Source organism: Canis lupus, chromosome 12 (genome assembly GCF_011100685.1).
Source record: "Canis lupus familiaris isolate Mischka breed German Shepherd chromosome 12, alternate assembly UU_Cfam_GSD_1.0, whole genome shotgun sequence".
Classification (NCBI taxonomy): Eukaryota; Metazoa; Chordata; class Mammalia; order Carnivora; family Canidae; genus Canis; species Canis lupus.
The window spans coordinates 55,300,394-55,323,853 of NC_049233.1; the positions used below are offsets into that span (position 1 = coordinate 55,300,394).

Sequence of the window (23,460 nt, forward strand, 5' to 3'; positions counted from 1 at the left end):
ATTGGATCGGAAGCAGGTTTTTATATTATAGAGAAGCAAAAATATCAAAATGACTGCAGCAGTAAGAGGCCTTATCTCTGAATATCTTACTGTACCCATAGGGATTCCTTTTACTGAGTTTCCCAAAATTCTCTCCTGGGCTCTCCCTCCTCACCCTCCTCGTTCTGATGGTCAATTTTTTTTTTTTTTTAAGTATACTATTATAGATGAGATTGTGAAACTGATGGTCAATTTTTTTTAAAGTAGACTATTATAGACGAGATTGTGCAACTAATTTACTGGAGGGTGGAAGTGAATTGTTTCTCCTTGAGAAAACAAGGTCTCACAAAGCAGAGCTGAGAAACAAATTGTAAAAAATTACCAAAATGGTGGTAAATGTAAGATTCTTAAAGTGGGCCATGAAACTGGTATCCAGTTTTGGCCGATCTTAAAATCTTTCATGTTTGTTTAACCACCTGGTCCTTTGTAGGTCAGTCATTACAAAGTCGTAATCAAGTCTAAAAAGAAGCTTGCTAAAATGCATGCAAATGACAAACATGGTAAATAAAGTAGTGTATGAGATTTTTAAAATTCATTTTGATTAGCAGTGTGGGTGCTTACAAAATTTTATTTAGAAGATATATTCCATTTTTCCTAATCTTTCTGGAAAGTAACTATGAATACCATCTTCAGTATTTAGTTTCCATATCTGTAAAATTAGTTGAAACTGATCTATCTCTTCTAGTTCTTATAGTCTATGATCAGGAACAAGACAGTGAAATAAATTTAGTCTTTATATTTCTGTTAAGATTTTATTTAATTTTTAAAATAGGCCATGATTGTATTTGGAATGAAATACAAAAGGTACAAAAGGCTATATAGAGCAAAAAGTGAATCTCCCCACCTTCCCTGTCTATTCATCACACCGGGTCTTATGGATTCTTCAAGAATGACTCTAAGTTTGTTTGTTCTTTTTAAGAGAAAGTGCATGAGCCCAGGGGTTGAGGCAGAGGGAGAGAGAACCCTAAGCAAACTCCACGCCCAGCCAGCGCTGAGCCAGAGGACATGGGGCTGGATCTCATGACCCTGAGATCATGATCTGAGCTGAAATCAAGAGTTGGATGCTTAGCCAACTGAGTCACCCAGGCCCCCTGACTCTAAGTACTTTTTAAGTGAAATGTCAGTTGATAAGCCAAGATTGGCTTTGATCAATACTATATATTACAATATTAGGATAACAAATTGTAGATGTTCTTAAAATTTTGTCATTTTCCATCTACAGTTACTCTAATCTCTATATACTTTCCCCCTCGGCAATGTTTATACTTGCATAACTCATCATTGTTTGTAAGGTATTTCAGTATATGTTATCTCATTTGCTCCAAAACATCGTTTATGGATATCATTTACAATATTCTATTTCTGCAAGGCAGAATAAAAATACCATTTTTTTTTTACTATATATATATTTAGGTGTTGCCAAAATGCCAAACAGGTTGCTGATAACTGGTTTTATAAAATGTTACTGGTACCCGTCCCAAAAACCCAACTGAAAGTTAAGAATTTGATGATAGGGACACCTGGGGGGCTCAATCAGTTAAGGGTCTACCTTCAGCTCAGGTCGTGATCTCGGAGTCCTGGGATTGAGCCCTGAGTCTGGCTCTCTGGTCAGCAGGGAATCTGCTCCTCTATCTCTCTATCTCTCTCTCACTCTTGCTCCCTCTCAAATAACTTTAACTTTTTAAAATTAAATAATTAAAGAATTTGGCGATAGATTAGAAATGTCATGCATATGACAAGGAGCGCATATGCCTTATCACCCGCCCTTAGTAACAGGCTGCTGGGCTTTATGGAAGTGCTTGGGATTGTATCCTCCCAGGTCCATGAGCTCCTCCCATCAAAGGTCCAGCCCTCCTCTCTCCAGCCCTCAATACGCTCCGTTGGAATCAAAAAGCTACAGGACCTATTAATTTTGAAAACAGAATAAAAAGATCCAAAGAAAGAGCAAATACCTACTCCATGCTTACAATCATCTGCAAAGCTGCTGATAGGCTTGCAAAGAGATAGGATCCTTGTTATCCTTTGATTTGACCTATCAGTTCAGAGGAAAAGAAAGGGTATCTGGCGCCTCCGCTCCAGAAATCAAGGAAAGGATGCCTGAAGAGTGCTTCAAGTCACTGGGGAATTATATGATGCCCCCAGCAGAAAATTCTAAGGCTGGAGGTGCTGTAGCTGCTCTTGAGCCATCATTACTTCAATAAAATAGAAATCCTTTAATAATTACCATCAGTTTTATCCAAGACATTTTTGAAGTTGACCCAGTAAGTATGGGGTACTCCTAGTCTTCAAATGGAGTGCAGAAATGAGTAAGACACAGTGGTTGCTCTCAGTGACATTATGACTATAAGAAATACAACAAACCTCCAGAACATTTATAATACAAGGTAGAATGTAAACAATATCTAAGAGAAACACATAAGGCATTCATTAAACATTCATAATACAATTTATAAATGTGCCTTTATATACCTTAAAATTCAGAAGTGTCTTCAGCTTTAAGTCTGAGATGAAATATAGAACTTGTTGACAGGCTGTCCTTATTTCAGAAGGTCCAAAAAGGAGCTCATCTTTCAGCATGGCGTTTTATGAATTTGAAGATCATAAACCAACAGAAGCTATAATGCACATTAATGCCAGGATATATGAAAGCCAATATACTGTATGGCTAGACTTGACTTATACTCAGGAAAGAATTATGTGATTGTGAAATCTTAATTATTGCTCTTAGTTAAATGGCCAAAAGTTCTTCCTAACTAATTTGTTTAACTGGAGTTGTCATTTAAGTAAGTCATGGATTTTAAAAACTACCTTATAGGCTCTGTTAGATAAAAAATGCATATCTCATTTTATATTGGCTACTTTCCAAATAAAGAACACTCTTCATTTTCTTGGATAATTTCTAATACTGTTTTATCAGAATACAAATGGTTTATTTCTTGATTTTAAAAAATATTTGTTTTAAAGAAAATCACAGAAAGTATTTTTTTTTTTTGCTTCATTCACCTATAAGGAGTATGTACTTTTAGTTATTTTAAGATTTTATAGGTTCAGATGAATTGACGGTCCTGTGATGATTAGAGCACTCGGCACAGTGCCTAGAACCATGGTTATTAAGGTATCCTGCTCTCAAGCCATTGTTTAAATTGAACATGTTTGTCATCCTCTTAAGGTGAATTAATTGAGCAAGGATTGAGCTTTCTCATCACTAATTATGGAGGGAAATTAGAGGTTATTTTAAAACATTGGGAAAATAAAATAGCCATCTTGGCTTTACAATGATCAATTCACAATCTCTTTATAACACATGATATTGAACTCAAAAATGGAAAGAAAAAAAAGTACAAAAGACATTGTATTTCCTCTCTGATGAAGTAATTCCCCAGGCCATAGCAAATTTTTCATGTGATCTCGTACAAACACTTGGTCCTATGGGGTGATTCCGTTGGTTAGTGTGTGTTACGTCTAGACATGGTCAAGGCTCCAGATTCAGTCCTTCCTCAGTAGACTTAGTTTTTACAATGGCAGATCACGCTTCTTGCTAAATAAGTTTGTATTTGTCATTAGATGCAGGGGGAAGCAGATAGAAACAGTGTTAAATAGATGAATCAAAGGAGGTCCCTCCTCAGTGCTCAGAAAACAGCTATTAGTGTTTACATATTGATAGTACTTAATGAGTATGATGAAGGTAATCTTCAGATGAAAGGAAGACCAACAAAACAAACTGATACAATTACTACCCTTGAGGAATTCCATAGAGAATTTTTTGAATTTTCCAAAAAGTATAGAGGAGGCAGGGGAAATACTTTCTAATATTTATATTAGATCTGCAGTGTCCTCATAGACTCCATCTGTAGGAAATGGGGTTGATTCGGGGGATTCATATATAAGAAGCATTCACCCTACCCTACCATGTGCTGACCCTATGCTAAATACTTTTAGATAAACTGTCTCTTTTAGTGCTGTCCCTTTGTTTACCAAACCCTGCACTTAATCAGAATCTCAACCAGACTTTGAGGAGACCCTAAGTCCGCCTGGGAACTGGATGCGCTCTTCCAGAACACCTTTTACCGAAATAACAGCAATTTTGCAGGAAGTAGAAGAGAAACTCAACTTACACCTACTGAAGTGCCTGTGGTTCCTTTGTGATCAAAATTGTAGAAGCAAACTTGATGATGAATTTAAAACCAGAAAATTGGGATCTGAATAGAAAGAGGTTTAGATAATATAGTTTCATCGTAAAAGGAATGGTTTCTTTTGGTCTCGAAATTTTTCTTTCTTTTTATTTAAAGATTTTTATTTATTTATTCATGAGACACACACACACACACACACACACACAGAGGGAGAGAGAGAGAGAGAGAGAGGCAGAAACACAGGCAGAGGGAGAAGCAGGCTCCATGCAGGGAGCCCAATGTGGGACTCGATCCAGGGTCTCCAGGATCACACGCTGGGCTGAAGGCGGCGCTAAACCACTGAGCCACCTGGGCTGCCCTTGAAAATTTTCTTATATCCCAGTGAGGGAAAAAAAAAATCAAGGATAGCATTAAACTTATATATTTCATAAGAGCTCTACTTCTTTTATTTTTAAAGAATATAATGTTTGATAAAATATAGTTATATGTTACCATGATATATTTTACTATTTCAGTAATAGCTGACTTAATTAAGTGATTCTGAATGTAATCCCCCCAAGAAAACCATCAAAGCACTTTCTCTTCTTTGTTAGTATCCATAGGACAAATTAAACAGATGGAAAGCTCTGTCAGCTGTTTTGTTTCATGGGAGAGTAGTTCATCAGCTCTCAGGAGAATTCGTATTTGACCTCTCCACACAAGACATTCAGCTTCCAACAAACTGGGCTTGCAAATATGTCCCTAGAGACTAATATCAAACATTCCACCACAATTCTATGATGCTTCTTTTAGGTTATTTTTGATTGATGGCCTGAAGTTATGGCTTAAGTTATTTTTAAAATTGTTTGTTGAGTTTTTAAAAAGTAGTGTTTGAGGGGGGAAGAAAATAGCCTCCTTCTTCAAAATGGGAACTACAATTATAATTGCATATTTTCCATCAAGTCAAGTACACCTACAGCTAACTTACTCATGACTTTCCCATTCTTCATCTCACTCGATTCTTGGGTGGGATCCTGAGCAGCTATTGTTGTTCTCATTTATAGTTAAGGAATATAAGGGCCAGAAGGCTAAATGGTTTCCACAACAGTGGATAAGTTACATGCTAGTGCAAAAGCAACCAGTGCAACAATCTACAGTTTCTGATTTTTAACCTAGTTCTTCTCAATATGTTATGTCTTGGGTTACGAGCAAAAACAGGTAAGAAAGTACATGCAGGTCTGCTGAACTCAGCCCTCAGAATCAGGAAAAGAAAGAAAAACCTAAAAGTAGAACTTCTTTCCAGTTATCCTAACTCCTTCATGTTTTTAAAATATGTGCATTTTGATTTATTCTGCTGTAGAACATACACTTATCCCATCTGGCCTAGTTTACACAGACTTTGGAAGATCTACTTTTTCATATATCTCATTTAACTCCCCCAAACTTTGTCAAATTCAGTCACTCAAACAGCATTTCAACTAACATCAGAGATGTCAGAAGACAAAGACCTTGGTGATCTTGGTAAAGACATGGTTTGTCTCAAAATGTTATGTGCGCAGACTCGAAAAAGCCAGTGTAACTTCCAACAGACAATTGAAGTATCTGATCCAACAGCTCAAAAACTGCTAATAGGGGCACCTGGGTGGCTCAGTTGGCTAAGTGGCTAACTCTTGATTTCGGCTCAGGTCATGATCTCAGAGTCGGAACAAGCCCCACATCAGGCTCCACATTCAGCAGGGAGTCTGCTTCAGGATTCTCTCTCTCCCTCTCCTTCTGCCCCTCCTCTCCTGTGCATTCTCTCTCTCAAATAAATAAATCTTTAAAAAATAAACTGTTAATAGAAGCATATTAGTGCTCCTAGTTTAGAGAAAAATACTTTAATAATATCAACAGATCAACCATCTATTTCTGCTTTTTCTTTGATATCTTCCTCGGAGCCATCCAGCTGTCTTCTTCAGCTGCCCTCTCAGGGAAAGTGAAAGAGCTCTCCTTGCCACAGACAGGCCCTTAGGGTTTTACCTTGTGTTCCCTAACCTTCATTTTCAGTCCTTTGACATATTTGCCACATATATAAGAGATATAAATGAATTCACTACTCAAGTGGACATATAGCATAAAAATTCTTAACTCTTTTCCTACTTGAGACCTTATCTTTTATTCTGTTTATAGAATTCTCTTGGCGTATATGTTTTCATCAGTACTTGTCTTGGGCCCCAAGCCCTTAGAGACCAAAACATTTTCCAATCATTTTCTTTTTCAGTCATAAACCATGTTGTGAGGTCCTGCCATGCTTAGATCTGAGGTGCACAAATGAAATAAGCAAATCCTTACTCTTTGAGTAGCTTGCAAGTGAGAGAGACACACACATGAGACAAAAATACCATCACAAAATGTGGCAAAAGAAAAATAGACATTTGTATGAACTAATGAGAGCAGCAGCTCTTTCCTGAGGGATATGAGAAAACTACAGAGAGGAGAATTTTTGACTGGACCTTGATGGATGAGGAGAAGCATCAGGCAGACAAGGTCAGTGTGACAAAGAGGGAGGTATTAGGCATAGAAGAAAAGCCACAGTGGAGCCTCAACAGCATAAAAGGATGTAGTGTATTTGAAAAATAAAGAGTCGCTAGAAGTGGCTAAGGCATAGGTGGGGTGTGGGTGTGGTGGGCAGTGCTGGGTCTGGAAAGGGCTGGAAAGAAGGGGGAAGGTAGCAAGTAGTAAAGGGTCTCTATGCTAACAAATGGAGTTTAGATTTTATTTTATAATCAAAACTGAGCTTTTGGAGGTTTTTTCCAGTGAGGGGAGATGATCAGAGGAGTCTGAAAAAGGTTTTTCTTGAGCATGTAGAGGATATTCTAGAACTCCCTATGGGAAATTGAGCTTATCATTAGAGGACAAAAGTCACGCAATAGAAATGTGCTTGGTTCTACTCAAGAGAGGAAGAAATCATTAATAATCTCTTCAGGTCAATGTAAACCACTACCACCCATCAGAGATATGAAGAGGTCCTAAGCTAAGATCTAAGGGATGCTTCTGAAGTGGTACCCAGTAAACATGTAGGGGATGTGGGCAGGGAGGTGGAGAAGAGAATGATGGAAACACTCGCCTCAGGAGACTAGGTGATTATAGAACTATGCACTACAGATGCTTTCTGTAACCATAGAGCATAGAGAAATAGACTTTGTTCAGTGAGGTCTCCAAAATGCTCCTGACTGGCCATCCCAGCAACGATTCAAATTAAAATCCTAAGTGGGAAAATCACAGGTAAATTCTGTTAAGTAGAGTTGGAATTCAGATTCTTCATCCAGTTTCTGTTTCTGTTGAAGTTTGGTATATCACTCACAAATTTCAAAGACTTAAACATTTGGTACTACTAACACTTCCCAAGAGGATTTTAATATTCCTTACACCACTTAGATTTAATTTCTCCCCAAGTTCTTCCCTAAAGAAAAGCAGAAACAAATCCACTTTACTGATTCAATGAAAGCCAGTATGGGCAATTGAAATACTCATGCAGCACTCTCACAGGACCATAGATGTATTTATATAGACTGAGAGAAGGTCCTTTGAATAATCAGATGGAAATTAAGCCAGAAATTCTAGTAAACGCTGAATTAAAGAACAGTGAACTCTTACATATGTGCCAAAGTAGTAGTTACTGCATTATTTGCATCTATTTAGCAAAATTTACAAATCCTGTATTAGAGACAAAAGTAATCTTAAATACCATTTATTGTATATCCTCTATTTTAAGAATTATAATCAATGTGATGATTTTATATATTACCTGCCTCCATGGGGAACAAAAAGCTGTTATCAAAACACAGTGTAAGTTGTACTTGGTTTATATTTAGAATAAAAAATAGGTGGTAATTCAACTACCTCAAGTAAATAAAATTCCTCAAAAATATGCTGACAATAAAGACATTGTTGGAAACCAGAGGCTCAAATTATATCTTTGTACATTTCAACTCCACCACAGAAAGGAAAATCCCTCTCACTTTTGAAACTTGTAATCCATGACAGAAGAGTAATAAGATACATACAGGTTGTCCTTGATTTGCACAATGTTCATGCACAAAGCTCATGCATATTGTAACCATGTTTTTGCTTTGCACACTTCCATGGTACTGTGAGAGAGAAAGAGAGAGAAAGAATACAAATTCTGTGTATTCTATTCCCCCCTCTCTTGCATCTAAAATGGTCCCCCTCAGGTTCATTTTGATTCAGTCCATATGCAACCCAGACCCTCCCTGTTTGAACAACTTCCCTGACCACCATTAGCAGGCAAAGCTCTCTCTAGATATTGCTACACTCATGTAGATTACTTCTCTTTTGACAAACATAAGAAAGGATAATTTAATACATACTACCCTGCTTATTTATCACCTCATGTTTTGAAATCCTTAAAAAATTAAGCATTTCACATATAGGAAAGAATATATATATATGCAAAGTATAAAAGCAATTTGGTCTAAGAAATCAAACATTTCCTATGTATTTGTGTGGATTTTTTGAGTTTTGAGTTTTATTTAAATTGTAATTAGTTAACATATAATATACTAGCTTCAGGAGTAGAATTTAGTGATTCTTCACTTACACGTAATACCCAGTGCTCAAAGACAAGTGCCCTCCTTAATGCCCATCTCCCATTTAACCCATCTCCCACCCACCACCCTTATAGCAACCCTCAGTTTGTTCTCTATAATTGAGTCTGTTTTATGGTTTGCCTCTCTTTTTTTGTTGCCCTATGTTCATCTGTTTCATTTCTTAAGTTCTACATATGAGTGAAATCATACAGTGTTTGCCTTCCTCTGACTGATTTATTTTGCTTGGCATAATATACTCCCTAGTTCCATCCATGTTGCAAATGGTAAGATTTCACTTTTTGGTGGCTAATATTCCATGTTACTATGTGGTATAGATACCACATCTTCTTTATCCATTCATCAATCAATAGACATTTGGGCTCTTTCCATAATTTGGCTATTGTTAAAAATGCTACTATAAACATTGGGGAGCATGTACTCCTTTGAATCAGCATTTTTGTATCCTTTGGGTAAATACTTATGCTTGCTTATATCTTTTGCCCATTTTTCCATTAGCTTATTTTTATGTCCTTTTTTTGAATATTTTATTTATTTATTCATGAGAAACACAGAGAAAGAGGTAGAGACATAAGCAGAGGGAGAAGTAGGCTCCCCACAGGGAGCCCGATGTGGGACTCAATCCCAGGCCCCAGGATCACGCCCTGAGCCTAAGTCAGATGCTCAACTGCTGAGCCACCCAGGCATCCCTTATTTTTTAATTCTTACTGATTCATTGAAGTGTTTTATATATTCTGTATTCTAATCCTTGGTCATTTATATGTGTGGCAAATATCATCTGTTATTTTGTGGTTCTCTCATCTATTTTGTGGTTCTCTTTTAATAGCATCTTTCAATGACCAATATTTTTTTCAAATTGTCAATCTGCTCATTCATAGTTTGTGTTTTTGCATCTTTTAAAAAACATTCACTAACTTGAGATCATAGAAATTTAATCCTATAAGTTTTGGTTTTCATATTGATAATGGAATTGTTTTGAGTATAGTGTAAGGTAGGAATCCAACTCAATTTTTTGTAACCAATTATTCTAGGATCATTCATTGAGTAATTTTTTTTACATTCACTAAACTGAAATATCATTATTTGTATGTCAAATATATCACTATTTTTAAATATAAGTATATAAAAAATAAATCTGTCATATTTATCTGACCTGATTTGGTTCTGATTTGTTTCATATCTGATTGGTTCTCCATTCTGTCCCACTTGGTCTTGGTTTATCCAGTTCTAAGCTACATTTCCCTTTTTTTTTTTTTTTTTTCCCTTTTTTAGATTTTATTTATTTATTCATGAGAGACACAGAAAGAGAGAGAGAGGCAGACACCAGAACCAGACACAGGCAGAGGGAGAAGCAGGTTCCACGCGGGAAGCCCAGTGCAGGACTCTATCCCGGGACTCCAGGATCACGTCCTGGGCAGAAAGCAGGCGCTAAACCGCTGAGCCACCCAAGGATCCCCTAAACTACATTTCCTTAACAACTTTAAGTCTTTAGATTTCATATGACAAGTCTTCTCACAATCATAAAATTTAGATATATGGTGCTACATTTAATACAAGTATTATTTTTATTGCTTTCAAACATGGTATTTTTTTTTAAAGATTTCATTTATTTATTCACGAGAGACATGGAGAGAAAGGCAGAGACATAGGCAGAGGGAGAAGCAGGCCTGCAGGGAGGCCGATGTGAGGTTCGATCCCAAGACCCTGGGATCACAACCTGAGTCAAAGGCAGAGGCTCAACCACTGAGGCAGCCAGGTGCCCCAAACATGGTATTTTTTAACATTGTATTTCTGGCACATAGGGATTGTGTTGATTTTTGTATATTGGTTTTGTATCAAGAAACTTGCTAAACCTTCTTTCAGTGATAATGAGATTGAGCACAATCTCATTTTTGTTAGTGTTTAGACATCCTCTTTTGTGTAGTATCTATTCAAGTCTTTTGCTCCTTTATTGGATTGTCCATTTTTTCCTTATTGATTTGTAGAGTTTCTTTGGGTTCTGGATATGACTCCTTTGTTGATTCATGAGTTGCAATACCTTCTCTGATTCTGTGGTTCTTATTTTCACTCTCTTATCTTGAATATTTCTTAAATAGTGGTCTTAATTTTAATATAATCCAATTTAAAAATAATAATAATAATATAATCCAATTTATTAAATTTTCCCTATGTGGCTACTTTGTCTGAGAAATTTTTTCTAGGGTCCCTGGGTGGCTCAGTAGTTGAGCATCTGCCTTTGGCTCAGGCTGTGATCCCAGGGTCCTCCTCCTTCTGCCTATGTCTCTGCCTTTCACTCTGTGTCTCTCATGAATAAATAAATAAAATCTTTTTTAAAAAAGAAAAGTTTCCCTATTACAAGCTAATGAAGACATTTTCTGGTATTCCAAAAAGGATAGAAAAGCAATAGCACCTTCACAATAGTGCATTTTCAAGTCTATGAAGATGGCCTATCTTTTCTTTCCACTGATTTATTGGGTTTTCTTTATAGTCCTTCAAAATGTTCTATGTAGCAGTCTAATATATGCTTATTAGATTTATTACAAGGTATTTGAGGAGTTTTTAATGGTACCATAAATGACATATTTTTAAAACTTCATTTTCTGTTTGTTGTTATAAGAATTTGATTTTTGTATATAGATGCTTTATCCAGCAACTCTGTTAACTCACTTACAAATTTTATTTGTTTTTTTTAATTTTATTTGTTTATTATAGAATCATTTGGATTTTCCTCACACAAAATCAGTCATTGGTAAATAATGACAGTCTATTTGTTCCCTTTCAATTCTGATATTTTTCATTTTCTCATCTCAGTGCACAGACCAAGACTTCTCACATAAAGCTAAATAAAAGTGGTGATCACAAGCATTCTTTTCTTGTTTCTGATCTCAGAGTAAAAGCTATCAGCATTCACCATTAGATAAATATGTTTGCTATATTTTTTTAAATTACATTGAGGAAATTCCTTTTGTTCTTAATATTTACTAAGTTTTTTATTATGAATTGAAGTCGGGGCACCTGGGTAGCTCAGTTGTTTTAAGCGTCTGCCTTTGGCTCAGGTCGTGATCCCAGAATCCTGGGATCAAGCCCCCGAGTTGGGCTCGAGTCTGCCTCTCCCTCTCCCTCTACCCCCTTGCTCATTCTCTATCTCTCTCTCAAATGAATAAATAAAACCCTTTTAAAAAACTTTTTTAAATGAATTGAAAAAGCCTTTTCTAAATCTGCTAAGATAATTCTAAGACTTTCTCTCTCTCTCTCTCTCTCTCTCTCGCTCTTTTTTTTTTTTTTTTTTTGGTAAATGTGGTGAAATAGAGTGATTCTCTTTTTACTTTAATTTTTTTAAAGATTGTATTTATTTATTCATGACACAGAGAGAGAGAGAGAGGCGGAGAGACAGGCAGAGGGAGAAGCAGGCTCCATGCAGAGAGCCCAATAGGGGACCCAATTCCTGGGTCTCCAGGATCATGTCCTGGGCTGAAGGCAGCGCTAAACTGCTGAGCGCCCCCCTGACCCCCCCTCCCTGGGCTGCCCTCTTTTTCATTTTAAACCAAAATTGCATTCCTGGGATAAAAGCAATTTATCATGATATGATTAATATTTTCAATATCACTAGGACCAATTAGTCATTTGAGGAAATATTGTGTGTCTGCAAAATTTATTATTTATTATAAGTGTAATTGGCCTATAAACTCATTAATGTTTTCAGATTTTGGTATCAGAGTTTTAATGGGTTCAAAATTAACATATTTCTTGTTTATAATATTTGGCATAGTTTTATTAGGAGTGGTGCCATTTCTTAAGGCTTGGAAAAATTCAATGGTGAAGCCATTTGGGCTTGCATTTTACTGTGTGCATAGGCTTTTAATAACAAATTCAGTTTCTCTGATAGTTACCAACTAGTTGAAATTTTATATTCTTATATTAGTTTTAATGTTTTATTTATCTTAGAAGTTTTCCACTTTATCCAAATTTTCTAATTCTTTAAAGTTGTTCCATATAGTCAATATTTATTTAAATATACATACATATTTATAATTTTTGTTGTTTTTTCACTGCTTTCTTCATCTCTGAGCTTCAATCTGAGATCAATGCTTTTTTGCCTGAAAAATGGTCTTTGGCATTTATTTTAATATGGGTTCGCTGTGGATATATTCAGTTTCTGATTCTCTGAAAAATGTCTTTTTTTTTCACCTTCATTATCAAAAGCTATTTTATCTGAGTATAGACAGATAAGTCTAGAGTCTATAAGTGGGCTTCTAATTTCTTTCAGTAATTTTACCTTATCTTCCCATTGCCTAGCTTCCATTTTTTCTATTGAGAAGCAGGTAGCTTCTTAATATGTTGTTACAATGAAAGTAATATTTTTAATCTTATATTTTAGATATTATTTGCCTTTGATTTTTAGTTTTACCCTGAGATGCCTCAGGTGTGTGTGTTTTTAGCCTGGTTGAGGTTTGTAGTTTTTGCTCTGTTTTGTTTTTTAAATTTGTAACATGAGGGCAGCCCGGGTGGCTCAGCGGCTTAGCGCAGCCTTCGGCTCAGGGCCTGATCCTAGAGTACCAGGATCGAGTCCCACGTTGGGCTCCCAGCATGGAGCCTGCTTCTCCCTCTGCCTGTGTCTCTGCCTCTGAGTGTGTGTGTGTGTGTCTCATGAATAAATAAATAAAATCTCTTAAAAAAAATTTGTAACATGATGTAATCTGTCAGTTTTGGAAGACTGGCCATTATTTCTTCAATAAGAATTCTCCTGGGTCACCTGGGTGGTTCAGTTAGTTAAGTGTCCAATTCCTGATTTAGCTCAGGTCATGATCTCAGGGTCCTGGGATTGAGCCTGATGTCAGACTCTGCTCTGGTCAAGGACCTTGCTTGAGATTCTCTCCCCCTCTTCCCCTCCCCCCACCCTCATCAGTGGTTATTTTCTTTTCTATAGAAACAACAACAACAAAAAAGTTCAACTCTAGCTTGAAACTTAAACCATTGATGATTTTTGCCCAGTCTACCTTTCCAATTTGTCCTTCACTATCTGGCTCTTGTGCCCTACAAGCTATTTTGAATAAATTACTTGCCACTTCCCAAGCCTGCCTCACATATCAGAGGATAGAGTAGGAATTCTGTTCCTAATTCTGTTGCTCTATCTTAAATGTCCTTCCCCACATCTCCAGGGAAAGACAAGTTTGCACAGGCTAAGATTCTACACTTTAGTTCCTGACAAGCATAGATTTGAATTCTAGGTCTCCCATTTTTACCAGCTAGGTGCTCTTGGCCTCACTAAGCTTTGGTTTCTTTATTAAGGGGATAATGTTATTCATGGGGATAATACAAATAGACCCCCTCCTAGAGAGTCAAGTGAGAACTAAAGGAGATGATCCACATAAAGTGGTTAATACAATACTTGGCACTCAGGAAACAGGAACACTAGATACCAAATATGGTAGTATTTTTATTATGAAATACCAAGGGTAGGAGAGGCTGCTCGTTGCCCACCTCTACCTCCATTCTGCTCTGTAATCCAGAGGTCAGCTGCAGCTGCTGCTGATACCATTACAACTGTCTCTCACAGCCAAAATTCTAGTCACTGAACCCTGGACAACCTGAGTCCAGGCATTTCAAAATAGTAGAAACCACTCACATATCTGACACAGTCTGCCAGCATCAACAGCAGCAGGCACATATCCTCCATTTCCCTCCCATCTTCCAGTTTACACACATGGTTTGAGTTAGCAGAGCCAAATTTGCCTCCTGAACACTAGCTGAAGAAAAGCCAGGAAATATTTTTAGCTTCCCAGTCTCTCCAGTGAGGAGGGTAAAGCCAAGGTTGAAAGAGCCAACCCATAATATCTACTGCATGATTCATTCAACTCCACCTTCTCCAAGTTGTTCCTGGATTTTTCCTAGATAAAAGTAATAATTCTTCTCCCTCCTCTAAATTGGTGGTTTTCACCACCATTGGACAAACCTTACTGGGCATTAGAACCACCTGGGAACTGAAAAATACTTTTCTCATTCTCATTCTTCACCTCCCGAAATTCTGATTTGATCAGTTTGGGGTAGGGGTACACTTTGGACATTTTTTTTTAAGATTTTATTTATTTATTCATGAGAGACACAGAGAGAGAGGGGGGCAGAGACACAGGCAGAGGGAGAAGCAGGCTCCATGCAGGGAGCCCGACGTGGGACTCGATCCCGGGTCTCCAGGATCACACCCTGGGCTGAAGGCAGCGCTAAACCGCTGAGCCACCCGGGCTGCCTGCACTTTGGAAATTTTTAAACTCTAATGTGCACTCTGTGTTTAGAACCACTGCTCTAAATTCTTACAATCTTTCATTTCCCCTCATCACTTCCTAATTTTTGCTTAGTTATAGATTATAAGTTCTCTGAGGATAGGATTTGAATCAACTCTATTTTATGTCCTTCACAACTTCTGGCAGATTACTTTGCAAATAAAAAAAAATACTTATATGTCTATTGACTGCATGATACCTTGCAAACAAAAGCATATTAAAAGATACCGGACATCAAGTCTCTGCGTCTCTCCTGTTTGACATTCTCTCAAGTGCATGTCTTGTGAATCTATTAATTCTGCTCAGCATAGTAAAAATATAAGTGGATATATTCCTCATAGCATTAGCCTTCTAATCAATAATTCACCATAAAATATAATGATGCAAAATTATTCCTGGTTTAAAAAATAACATGTAAGAAACAGCATTCTCAGCTATGGAAAAACTATTGCCAACGAACTATATCCTTTAGGTAGAAATCTAAAATAAAGTAGGGAACTGGAAAGTGAAAGCCAAGTCCAGTCATGACATTGGGTTTCTGAGGTATTTAGTTAGTTTTAAATATGTCAGCTCTTTGATATATATATCTCTAAAGCAGTCTTCTAAAATGCAATGATCAAAATTCTGTACTTAACCTGTTGTATAATTACAGAACGATTTTACAAGAAGTTTGACTAGAACCTATTTAATTGATATCTATAATCCCTTTGAAATAAGTTTGACAAAAATGTCTACTTGATATTGATATTATTAGCATTTCTGAGTTCATACCTAAAAAAGTTAAATGCTCTCCAACTGGGTTACATTGTTAATATTAAGATTTCTTTTTTTTTTAAGATTTTATTTATTTATTCATAGACACACAGAGAGACAGGCAGAGACACAGAGACACAGGCAGAGGGAGAAGCAGGCTCCATGCAGGGAGCCTGATGTGGGACTCGATCCCAAGTCTCTAGGATCACACCCCAGGCTGCAGGCGGTGCCAAACCGCTGCGCCACCGGGGCTGCCCAATATTAAGATTTCTTATGGTTCATAATGATAAATCAGCTTTGCTCAAGGATTTTAAATCTTTGAAAGAAAAAATTTTCCCAGTATCTTTGCCAAATTAACCCTGAGAGGCAGGCTCCTGAGACAAGAATCACATGGTCCTCATCCTCTTTCTTACAGCTTTACCTGCTAGGGAATGACTAAAAGCAAGCCATTTGGTCTGCTCTAGGACACAAGCTATTCCCAGTGTATTTAAAAATATTAATGTCAGGGATAAAGAAAAGGAAAAAGGACAGAATGATGTTTAGAAAAGAATAAGGATTTGTGTGGAATCAGAAAAGACCCCGAATAGCCAGGGGAATTTTATAAAAGAAAACCATATCTGGGGGCATCACAATGCCAGATTTCAGGTTGTACTACAACCTGGTCATCAAGACAGTGTGGTTCTGGCACAAAAACAGACACATAGATCAGTGGAACAGAATAGAGAACCCAGAAGTAGACCCTGAACTTTATGGTCAACTAATATTCGATAAAGGAGGAAAGACTATCCATTGGAAGAAAGACAGTCTCTTCAATAAATGGTGCTGGGAAAATTGGACATCCACATGCAGAAGAATGAAACTAGACCACTCTCGTTCACCATACACAAAGATAAACTCAAAATGGATGAAAGATCTAAATGTGAGGACAAGATGCCATCAAAATCCTAGAGGAGAACACAGGCAACACCCTTTTTGAACTCTGCCATAGTAACTTCTTGCAAGATACATCCACGAAGGCAAAAGAAACAAAAGCAAAAATGAACTATTGGGACTTCATCAAGATAAGAAGCTTCTGCACAGCAAAAGAAACAGCCAACAAAACTAAAAGACGACCTACAGAATGGGAGAAGATGTTTGCAAATGACGTATCAGATAAAGGGCTAGTTTCCAAGATCTATAAAGAACTTCTTAAACTCAACAGCAAAGAAACAAACAATCCAATCATGAAATGGGCAAAAGACATGAAGAGAAATCTCACAGAGGAAGACACAGACATGGCCAACATGCACATGAGAAAATGCTCTGCATCACTTGCCATCAGGGAAATACAAATCAAAACCACAATGAGATACCACCTCACACCAGTGAGAATGGGGAAAATTAACAAGGCAGGAAACCACAAATGTTGGAGAGGATGTGGAGAAAAGGGAACCCTCTTACACTGTTGGTGGGAATGTGAACTGGTGCAGCCACTCTGGAAAACTGTGTGGAGGTTCCTCGAAGAGTTCAAAATAGGCCTGCCCTACGACCCAGCAATTGCACTGCTGGGGATTTACCCCAAAGATACAGATGCAGTGAAACGCCGGGACACCTGCACCCCGAAGTTTCTAGCAGGCAATGTCCACAATAGCCAAACTGTGGAAGGAGCCTCGGTGTCCATCGAAAGATGAATGGATAAAGCTGTGGTTTATGTATACAATGGAATATTCCTCAGCCATTAGAAATGACAAATACCCACCATTTGCTCGACGTGGATGGAACTGGAGGGTATTATGCTGAGTGAAGTAAGTCAATCAAAGGACAAACATTATATGGTCTCATTCATTTGGGGAATATAAAAAATAGTGAAAGGGAATAGAAGGGAAGGGAGAAGAAATGTGTGGGAAATATCAGAAAGGGAGACAGAACATGAAGACTCCTAACTCTGGGAAACGAACCAGGGGTGGTGGAAGGGGAGGAGGGCGGGGGTGGGGGCGAATGGGTGACGGACACTAAGGGGGGCACTTGACAGGATGAGCACTGGGTGTTATTCTGTATGTTGGTAAATTGAACACCAATAAAAAATAAATTTATTTAAAAAAAAAGAATGAGGTTAGGTAAAAAATGATCTGATTAGAGAAATTCTTTTGCTTCTCCTGCCTGCCCCTACCTTATTTAGAACTGCTTGTATTAAAAGTCCAAATAATAAATAAATAAATAAATAAATAAATAAATAATAAATAAATAAATTTTTAGACAAGTATTTCTATTTATTGATATATATTTTGGTATCAATAGTTATATATTTATAAGATAAATATTTATTCATATATTCAGATTTTAGATATTTAGATTCCTGACCTGACCACCAAATGAGATATAGGTATTGTAATGTTGTGTTTAAAGTGCTGAAATACTACCAGTTTTGTAATCTCTTCAGTTGCGTCTTCATTTTATAGGATACTAAAAGCCTCACAAAATGGAAGTAGGATGCTATTATATACATCTAACACCAAATAAGTTCTAATAATGAAAATGGCATTTTCTATACTAAATGATGAAAGTTAAAGGTGTATTTCACTATTAAGAGACAAATGCATGATCACTGTAAATGTGAACAAAACTCACATTTTAAAATCTTCCAAGGGAAACAGATCTATTTTCCTCCTGTTTCCAAGCCCTCAATAACTCTTTGAGTGTGTTTGTATTCACTTGAAAGGGACATTTCTGTGGAATTAATCAAATAGGGAATTCAATGTTCCTTGCAGATAATTTTGGCATGTTCCATTGGGAACTTTCTACTATGAATTTTCATCTTTCCTGGGAAAAAAAACCCACATGTTCCAAATCTCCAGCCTTTTCTCTGTTAGTGAAGAACAATATAGCAAAACTGCTACATACAGAATTAATGACAATATATAGTCAGCAAGACAGTCTGCTGGAAACATCATTAAAATAGGGATCCCTGGGTGGCTCAGTGGTTCAGCACCGCCTTCAGCCCAGGGCGTGATCCTGGAGTCCCGAGATGGAGTCCCACATTGGGCTCCCTGCATGGAACCTGCTTCTCCCTCGACCTATGTCTCTGCCTCTCTCTCTCTCTCTGTGTCTCTCATGAATAAATAAATAAATCTTTAAAAAAATAAAATAAAGGAAGACAAAATTGTATGGGAATACAATTTGAATGCACTAAATAAAAACTAGCATTAAAAATGCTGTAAAAAGCATTACAATAACTACTTGATTTTTTGATTTTGCTAAAATTAAAAAAAAAATCCTGAGGTAAAGAATTAGAAAATATTCATAGTTCCTGATATATCCCAGTAAACCCAGAGATAACAAATCTCATTTTCCAAGAAAATCAGTGATAGTGCTTTTGATGACAATGAAAAACTCATGTTCAATGCCTAATTAAACCTTTTAAAATCCATATGTTCTGTTTTTTAATGGTTTTCTTATCCTTGCCTTGGCTTTCTGTTTCTTATCAGCTTTTCATTCAGCAAGATACTCCTGCTATTAACCATACTATATACATTTTAGTTTAATCCCAAAGCCCAAAGCAGCACAGAGCTCTTTTTTACCACTGATGGTTTCCACGCACTTCCATATCTGGGCAATTGCTCAACAGCAACTTGGACTAAATCCTACCTGCTAAGGAGTTTTATTTGGCCAGTTTAGCGTGGGCCATCTAAATGGAGATGCCCAGGAGGCAAGGATAGCTTTAGCCACAGATTTGGGAGTCCACAGCATATTTGGGGAGATTGAAGCCAGAAGTAAAGACAATGTCCCAAAAGAGAGTATATACTACAGGAAGATCTTGGGACTAATGTGCCAAACCCTCATTAGATGCCCAGTAAAGATCTGAGAAATAAAAGAATAGCCTAAAAGATTACAATGTACTTGATTATTAACTTCCATCTCAGACTGCTGTGATTTCCAAGGAACTCTGCCTCCAGAACTCTCCAGCAAGTTAGTAAGTGATGACAGTTAGTGAAAGACCTATCAACAGTTCATATTTATATCCTTGAGGTGAAACCATCCTCTTTCAACACATACCACATCTTCATTGAAGTTCACATCAGTGAATGATGAATACAAGATGTTTTTCACAATCTGGCTGCTGGCTTAATACATTTTGTTAGCAAAACACACAGGAACTGCCAAAATGGGAGAGTAGCCTTTCCTAAATCACCCTGAATGTCACCATGACTACAGCATATTTTCCTAATTTGGTGGTTTTTTGCTTAAGATATAAATTCATTCAAATGCTTGACTCCTTCATAATTTATCTTATAAAAAAATTGCTTTCATGTACATGAATCATTTTCTTATTCACAGGACTGAACCACAATGACAACTGCTCGATTTGATTGTCAATACTGCACAGCATCACTTCTTGGGAAGAAGTATGTACTAAAGAATGACAATCCATATTGTGTTTCATGTTACGATCGTATCTTTTCTAACTATTGTGAGGAGTGCAAAGAACCAATCGAGTCAGATTCCAAGGTAGGTCTTTTTTCAATTTACTGCATGCAAACAAACAGACGAATGCTTTGGAATGCCTCATTTTCTTCAATATTAACTGTTAATACTGAATTGCTCTACTACTAGATATAAGCATCTTTCAGTTACCATTTGTATCCAGGTACTGAGTTTAGCACTCCAAAATATAACAAATACTTTAATCCTCACAATGGTTTTTTAAGATGCTAAAGATTAAAGAGGTTACATTATTTGCCCAAAGTCACACAGCTAAAATGTTGGTTTATCTCTGGAATGACATGAGCATAAATAAATGTATAAATAATTGGAAGGGTAGAGATTCAAAAGCCTATATTTTCCGGCTTCAGATTAGGCTCATCTCCACTAAGTGCACTGTGCCTTCATACAGCCCATTCCTCTCACAATGCACATTATTGTACTTTTTTCTTTTTCTTTTTTGTCTTTGTCTTGTGGTGTTGAGATTTTGTTTACTCTTAAACAAGGATAGGATATTACAACCTAAAAATAAAAATCACTCCCATGGGAAAAAAAAAAACACTCTTATAGTTTATAAGAGGAAGCAAGAAGTAATTTGAAGAAACAGGAAAGAGTTTATTTTCCATCTGCCTTTAGTGGCCAACTAAGGAGGCCCCTAGGCTCTAGCTCTTAACTGCCCCAGAGAGGATCCTCTCCATGGGTAATAGTATCAATGACAACTTTCCCTCAAGCTACTAACACACACACACACTACTGACACCAGAGTCCAAGGAGTGTTCAGTTTTGTTTGATAAAATGGCCTATTTTGTCACTAGCACATTTAATTAACTCATATTTTCTGTCTCAAAGGATCTTTGTTACAAAGGCCGACACTGGCACGAAGGATGCTTCAACTGTGCCAAATGCAATCACTCTTTGGTGGAAAAGCCTTTTGCTGCCAAGGATGAGCGCCTGCTGTGCTCGGAGTGCTATTCTAATGAGTGCTCCTCCAAGTGCTTCCACTGCAAGAAGACCATCATGCCTGGTAAGATCCCAAGGGAGTTCCAGTCTCTAACTGAAACTGCAACACTTTGAATTATACCCAAGCACAGGAAGAGTATAGTAGCTAGGAAAACCCTACTTCCGAGAAAGACATCTGTCTTGCTATCTCTTTATTTCATTTTGTGTATTTCAGAAATAAAAGGATCGTTCTTTCTGGGTAATTATTCTGTATAGGTAAATTACAGTGTTCTATGTATTTTCATGAAGTCAATTTATAGAGACATTTTCAACCACAATCTGAGCCATAGAATAAATATAAAATCTAAACCAATAACACTAACACTGCATTAAACACCCTGTCCTAGGCATAAACAATGGCATCAGGAAGCATAATCCATCACAGGAGAATGGGGCCAACCATCATTTTGTAGCAGCACAAAAAATGATTTGAGGGCCCCTCATCTTTATTCCTTTTAGGCAAGACAAGGATTCATGTATATCATTATACTTCCAGGCAAGCACTTTCTCTATTTTGATTCCCTTCTAAATCCCTATGGACAGCAGCATAAAACACGATTCTCTCTCATTTTCTTATTAAGAATTCAAAGAGTTTCTAGAAGACCATAACTACACAACATCAATCTCAAGAGTTTGTGCCTCAGGCAATCCTAATATCCCAGTACTGATAATTATGGCCCAATCTATCTAAACCACACACAGCCCTTCAGAGTCTCCACTAGTTGTACTTTCAAATCTCAAAATTGTAGCTTACACAGCACAGTTTTCAGTAAAAGAGCGATTCACCATCATCATGGCTGAACTCTACCTTTCTTTTTTTCAGATAAATGTCTTAGAAGCCAACAAAACACTATTTTTCTGTAAAGGCAATTAAGTTTATCATCTTAATGTTAAAAATATACTTTTTTAAGTAATTTGACATATCTTTACTTAAAATAAGTAAAATGATATTTCATTTGTACTAACAGGTTCTTATCTGGGGGGGACAGGTTCCCGCAAAATGGAATTTAAGGGAAACTACTGGCATGAAACCTGCTTTGTGTGTGAGCATTGCCGACAGCCAATAGGAACTAAACCTTTGATTTCAAAAGATAATGGCAATTATTGTGTGCCATGTTTTGAGAAGGAGTTTGCGCACTACTGCAGCTTTTGTAAGAAGGTAATTATCTAAAAAGGATAAAGCTTGTGGAACCTTCCAGACCATTGCTTTTTAACTTCACTATATATTCAGAATGAACTAATACCGTCATGTCATGTCTGTCTTTAGACATTCATGTTAGTCTTGAATTCCAGCATGTCTAGAAGCACACTACGTGTCACAATGAAGATGGTCACCTATTGTTATCATCATAAAACTCCACCCGGAACATGAATGTAATATTCCAAAAGCTCAAGATATTCCAGTTGTGGTCACTGTTATTACACAAGATTTCATGTATTCTGGCAGAGGGTACATATCTCTTGGTGAAACAAGATATTTCTTAGAAAAGAGTTTTTGATCCTTTTAGTTTCAGAGAAATATGAATTTGTCTCACAGAGTCACTAAGGGAGCCAATTCTAACAGGATATTTAACTTCTCACATTATATCCCAGCAGCACAAATGTCTTCTTGGCTTGAAGCTTTTATTTCTAAAGAGTAAATAAGTAGATCAAGAGAGTGGCAAGATCATTAGGGAAATTCATTAGATAGAGAACTAAGGGCAGCAGGTGGTTTGGTTCCAGTTCCAAAGCATCATTTAGGACCTTTTGACTTGGATACCCATTCAAAACATATCTTCCAATAAGAAAAACATCATGCTTTCAAGTAAACTTTGTCCAATTCTTTTTTAGCCTTTAAGCTTTTATGTGAAAAAGTCCCTCATTTCTATCACCTTGATAAAAACCTGTCTGTATTTCATAAAATATATATTGATGTGCTTGAAAAAAATCCTTGACCCATGAGGCATCATACAGTTTAAAATAACACTATAAATTGTGATGGGAAAGCAGTCATGTCTAAACATTTTTGATCTATGGGCTGCCTTGGCAGATCTCAAGACCATTTGTATAATTGCATCTGGACAGCTAGACATCTCACCCCCACTTTCTATGGGAGTGCATGTGCACCGCAATTTTCTACTTGTATTGAAAATACTAGGACTGCATTTGCAGAGGCATCAATAAAACTCCAGTCATAATGATTAGATCATACTATAATGATGGCTGAAATTACAA

The 23,460-nt window shown here is 37.0% G+C and overlaps 1 protein-coding gene across 3 annotated transcripts in view; it reads left to right on the forward strand.

Moving 5' to 3' along the window:
• FHL5 (four and a half LIM domains 5) overlaps positions 1-23,460 on the forward strand; it is a 46,585-nt gene that overhangs the window by 11,378 nt on the left and 11,747 nt on the right. For all 3 annotated transcript variants that reach the window (XM_038554759.1, XM_038554758.1, XM_038554760.1), the window contains 3 exons: positions 20,104-20,274; positions 21,097-21,271; positions 22,236-22,405. In XM_038554759.1, the coding sequence (XP_038410687.1) occupies positions 20,116-20,274; positions 21,097-21,271; positions 22,236-22,405 (504 nt within the window). In that variant the 5' untranslated portion in view covers positions 20,104-20,115. The remainder of the gene's footprint in view (positions 1-20,103; positions 20,275-21,096; positions 21,272-22,235; positions 22,406-23,460) is intronic.